Raw genomic sequence first — 6,000 nt, forward strand, 5'->3', positions numbered from 1 at the left:
GGAGGTTAACTAGAAATATGCTATTGATAAACTATGACCCAGTCACTGTGCACACACTTAGATGATGGAGCAAAATGATCCAAAACCTGATATACATAGTGTAGATTTTGCAAAAAGACAATGTCGAGTTCTAGCATTGAGAAATGCCAAATCAAATTTAAACTTGGGTAAGATAGTGCCTGCAAGGTCTTCAAAACTTCAAGACACCATCAAAGAAATAGTTATTTTGAATATTCTCAATTTTATATATGAATGTATATATGAATACTGCATTAATAATTCGTTATCTTCATATTGTTATACTTTCACTAAACATTAATTAATATTCATCACATAAATGTGTTGCACTTCAAGCAGTATGTGATGTCACATTCTTTGATGGATTTCATGTGTGCTTTCAAAACATTGCTTCAGTTCAGATCCAAAGAACAGGGTTAAAGGTCAACTTTGGATGAAGAACTTTAAATCTGGGCATTTTCACTTGAACACCAAATACTTTACATTGAAGCTTAAAGCATTGATATCGTTGTGGCTTCTTAACATTGGAAAGCTCAAAGTGACGTTTTTTGGTAGAAATTTTTTGAGCACACGGTCTCAAAGTGTAATGATTATGAATATACAGCAAGTCATTTCACCATATCACTTCTGTCATGATAACATCAAACGAAAGGCTAACGTAACCAAAGAATGATGCATTTCAAATTAAAATAAGTTAAAAATAGTTTCCTAATTTATAAATTTAAGTTCTGAAAAGTCTAATTTGTGATTATAGAAGACATAGAAAAAGAGCTCATTTTCAGTAAACTATATCATGGTGCAAATACTGATCATTGAGTCTATGTTTACACACAGGCCTGGATGAACCACGCCCTCACATGCTTCTTGGTGCCATCATCAGACAGAGAAAACACCGACACAGTCTGCCGCCATCTAGTGACACTTTTCTGTCAAGTCCGCGTCCTTCAAAACGCAGGCATTCCATGGACTTGGACATACGCCCTGTTTCCAAGCGACGCATCAGTGATGATGACCATGTGGAGTCACAGTCTCCACCATTGTCATCAGTCATTGAGGAGTGTGTGTTGAAAGAAAGGGAAGAGGACATTCGGAGGAGAGAACAGAGGGCGCTACAGAGAAAAGTATTCATTTCTGAGGATCAGTTCAATGATCCCATAGTCAGACAGTATGCTAATGCTGACCCTTCAACTCTGGTTGCCACGGGAACCACAACTCTGGAAGAAGCCTATTCACCAGGCCAGGAGTATCAGGCTGAGGAGGAAACAAAACCTTACGATCCCACTGATGATGTCATGGATGAAGTAAGTGATGATGATGTCAGTGATATTATGGATGTCAGTCAGAATTCTCCCACCAATCAGGACACTGGAGTTGCTTTGGAGGAGGAGCATCTGCCAGCTGGCCAATCAGTCCTTGGTGCTTCTGGGCAGGCTTTAACAAATCTTGGGCTCAGCTCAGCTAGCAGTGTGGGCTTGACGTCTGAATCAGAGGGCGAAATTACAGGCGTGGCGGCAGATCCCAATCTGTCAGAGCAGAAAGAAAAACTTGAAAATCTTGCCAAAGAGCTTGAAATGGCCAAGAAAGCTCTTCTTGAGACGCAAATACAGAACTTACAAGCTGATATTTCCAGGACATCCAGCACACTGGTGACTGTTGCATCACAAGCACTGGAACACAAAGACAGTGGTAGCAAGACAGAGACGGCAGAATCACCCCCTATAGAGGCAGAACATCCTGCAGAATCTGCCGGGGAAGCTGTGGTGGAATCGCCTGACAAGGAGGCACCATCTGACGATGACACTCCCATTACTATCCCGGGATTGGGTTTCGATACTTCGTCGTCATCAACGCCCAGTTTCTTGTCCCCACCTTCAGACTTTCTCAGTCCAAAACAAGATGCCATGTCCAGCGGAGACGCAAAGGAGTCGCCAAAGGATGCCCAGACATGGGCGAGTCCAAATCAGGCACAGAGCTTTGCTTACTCTGATCATGGACAAGAGAACAGCGCCCCCAGGAGGTCATCATCCGAAGGGGGAACGAGTTCGTCTCATAGAGACTCTCTTGAAAGAGACAAGGGACACAGCTACAACTCATTTGATGACCGCCAGTTTGTTCGCTATGAATACGACAGAGAGGGACGCCGAAGCAGAGTGAAAGACGACGGGGAGAGGCATGACAGAGACCGGGATCGCAGTCACAGGGACCATGATAGGGATAGGGATAGAGACAGGGACAGGGATAGAAGTAGAAACTGGGGACGCGACGAGAGGAGGTGGCAGGAAAGTCGCGGCAGTGGCAGTCACAGATCACATGACAGAGACCGAGACAGAGACAGAGACAGATATGATAGGGACAGATGGCGACAGAGCAAAGATCGTCACAGAAGATGAAACAAATGCAGACTTTATTTTTTTGCTAAGTTTGTACCTCAGTGGTGTAGTATTGACTAGTTGACACAGATTGCTATTGTTGTATAATATTACAGCATTTCAATTATTTCAACGTCAAGTTGGTATTATAGGATAGATATTAAAAAATGCAAAATCTTTGATATGCTTGGGAAGATGACTTCCAGAACTTTTGCCTTAGAAACCAAAATGACTTGCAAGAAAATGGTTTATTTTAGTACTGATTGTAAGGACTTCAAATGTGTAAAGTGTTTTTTGAATATAGAGTTAATGTTTCAACATTTTTCAGCTTACAGTAGACACCGATTAAGGTCCTTATCGCAGTTTTAATGCTTCAGAAGTGTTATTTGTAGTGAGCAGGCGTTTCATTTTCATTTTTATCTCAGAACAGCTTTAAAGTTAAAGGCCACTCAATGTGAATATGGCAAAACTTTTAATCTGTGACATTCACAGAGCAAGACCGTGTCTGTCAAACTATAAATCAGTTTTCGTCCAATATTGATCATGCAAGATCCTTTTTGACAAGCCATGTCAAGAGTTTTCTCCCAGCAGCTAACATTAACCTGCTCACCCCCCATTCCCTATAAACAGGTCCACAATAACCATTGATAACAATGGATTTTGGCCAAACCATGATGGTGATAGGGTGAGTTAAAACCAAGATGGCTGCCAGTCTTGGAAACCACTTGTTGTGATGATGTAATAAAACATGACTGCCTGCTGACAACCCTTGACGAGATGGTAACGGGCTGAAACAATATTCAGTGTTGTATTTCAATGATGTTTAATTGTATTGTGCTATTTGATGAATAATTATGGGTCGTCAAGGAGATAGACTAGTCATGACCTATGACCTGTGACACTGTCACTGCCATCCATTTCTACCTAAAACTTTGTTAACTCTTAGCTGCCTCAAACCTCAGTATCGTCCTTTTTTTCATCATGCTTTTTGTCAGTATTTTTTACATCATAAGAAAACATAACCTCAAAACAAGTCACAAAAGCAAGCTAAATTCTCAAACCAAGTTTTTTCTCAATCACAAAGATTGCATTCAAAATCCTCCAGGATATTCATGAAAAATTTTAAGTCTGCAATTTCTGTGAGCCAATACAAAAGTTTAATTGTATTAGTTCTGGTGATGCTGGAGATTTTGCTATCTTCTGTAGTGTGTTATCTCGTAGCCTGCCATGCAGATCAAACAGATATTGCACATAGTGTGTATTATAGTTATGGGCTGTTTATTTAACATCCAAATTATTGTGTAACTCAGTTATTTAAATTGAAGATGTGTACGACTATTGATTTCTGTTGGATAGGTTACAAGAGGATGGCAGTTAGCAGAAAGTCATACTTGTGCTCATCTTGACTGGAGTTCCGTAAAGTTTGCAATGAATATCACTGATATTATCAGCTGAAGCATTTTGTACTGTTTTACTTGATGAAAGGAAACCGCTATTTCACTTGCTATTTTGTTTGACCCAGTGCTCAGCTGTTACTTTTTGAGTATTTGAGAACATCAAGTTGAAAAATTCAAGATATATAAAATATGTTGAACAAATTGAGTTTTAGCAATGGTAAAGGAATTTGTAGTTTGTGAGAAATGTTTCAATTGCAGCATGGTTATTTGAGAGAGTTAGGTACAGGATATATTGGTCCCAGCAAACAATCTTGATGTACTTATATAGGATGCTTCTTCTGAATAAATTTTAATCTTTGCCGTTACTTTGCTTGGGGAAATTGGAAATGTTTCTAATTAATGGTCAATACAACTGCAATCGGTGTGCAGGTTTTTGGATGAGACTGTAAATCGCCCGCACTACCAATAAATTTGAATTCAAAGTTGCAAAGCATCATTTGTGTTAATGCAGTAGTTTAATTTGTGTTTTCAAAAAAACCAAGACCGAGGAACCTCAAAACTAATTTGTATGAGGTGAAGACTAGCAAAGAATTGCTTGATTTTGAAATTGCAAATGTGTCTACCAAGGCACGCCCTGCATCTAGATTTTTTGTAGATTTTCCTCCTATGCCAAAAATAAAATGGTCTGACCAAATTCCATCGAAATTTTATTCTGTCCGTACAGATGTTGTCAAATAGTGCATACACACTTACATACTGTGTAAAATAATAGTACCGGTATATGCTTTTTTCAACGAATATTGCTTCGGCAATGTAAGGTTTACAGGTGTTTTGAAAAGATCCAAGACTATCAAGATTTCATTGCCATGCATATTGATACTGATAGTGTGTACTGATTCTTGCCTTAATGGCTTTCAATAGCAACACACACGACAACAGGAATGCTGTACATCTAATGCACTGCCCATTTTTTGGCAGATTTGGTGAAAGCATGTTATGGAAAACTTTGATGTGAGAACTGTTCTTGATATTGTAATACACAGAGAGACAATTCAAGTACATGGTAATAGTAGAAATTGTGTAAGACCAGAACAAACCATATCTTTAACCCTTTGCACCCTGACCCCCTGGTGACCTATGACATCATACGGACATTTTTTTTGAGCCAGATTCACTGTTCCTACACACTTAAAATATTCAGAGCTGTTTATGAGAATGTTGCTAATGTGTTACAAAGATTTACCTTTTCTGTTCCAACCGGTATCCAGTTAAAATTTGTAGTCCATTGTAGTTTTTGGGTTAGCATATTTGTCATCATTAAGACCATGTCTTTGACAGCTTACAATAAAGGGAAGAGACAATTTCGAACCTTCGATTTTGTGATGAAAACCCCAAATCTTTTGTATCAAGTGGTTTGTAGAATCTATAATCACTATCAGTACAATTGATTGAAAACCCATAAACAATCTCTCTCTCTCTCTCTCTCTCTCTCTCTCTCTCTCATATGGTTTTTTTACTTTTGTTAGTCAATTCAACAGTTTACAGAGCTTTCACATCCAGATGAAATCTTGTCTCAATATATTACTTTTTTCATTCACTCACAAACTTTCCCAAGCTATGGCCTTTTCAGCAATTTTTCTTTTTAAACTGGAGTATAACCTGGTGGCTTTAACTGGTGAGTTTCTATTTGTTTTATGGCCTAGGTGTGGCATATTCACCTTAAAAAGTTGTAATTATGTTCTCATGAAGTTATGCACACTAATTTGAAGAAATTGTGTCCTTTCAGTGTCAGTCTGTTAAGTTGCATCATCCCTCTGAAGGGGAACCCTTTATCCCGACCTCAATGTCAATATGCCTATATTCAGGTATAGCCATGGGTGTTGCTAAGGAGAGCACGGAAACGGGAGTTGTATGAAATGCCCAGCAATTATTAAATGCATCTGAGATGATCTGTTGCTTGGAGAACAAATTAAAGCAATGAAACAAACTATTTCATATAGTTGAGAATTGATTAATGCATTGCCAGATGAAATTGCTGAGTCTGTAAAGCACTCAGTTTTACTTTGTTTTTGATGACTCTGAGGGTAGTTTGACTTTGTTAGCTCATATTATTTGCCTTTGAAATTTCACATTGTTTGAGATACTGTAAATAGGTACAGCCTTGTCTAACTTTTGATAGACCTTTATGCTGTCCAATAAATGTTTTCACAGCCAAA

The 6,000-nt window shown here is 38.7% G+C and overlaps 1 protein-coding gene across 2 annotated transcripts in view; it reads left to right on the forward strand.

The window, feature by feature from the left end:
- The window catches only part of LOC139115477 (PHD finger protein 3-like), a 34,659-nt gene extending 28,659 nt beyond the window's left edge, over positions 1-6,000 (forward strand). For both annotated transcript variants that reach the window (XM_070677597.1, XM_070677598.1), the window contains one exon: positions 853-6,000. In XM_070677597.1, coding sequence (XP_070533698.1) covers positions 853-2,408 — 1,556 coding nt within the window. In that variant the 3' untranslated portion in view covers positions 2,409-6,000. The remainder of the gene's footprint in view (positions 1-852) is intronic.

Source organism: Ptychodera flava, chromosome 17 (assembly GCF_041260155.1).
Source record: "Ptychodera flava strain L36383 chromosome 17, AS_Pfla_20210202, whole genome shotgun sequence".
Classification (NCBI taxonomy): domain Eukaryota; kingdom Metazoa; phylum Hemichordata; class Enteropneusta; family Ptychoderidae; genus Ptychodera; species Ptychodera flava.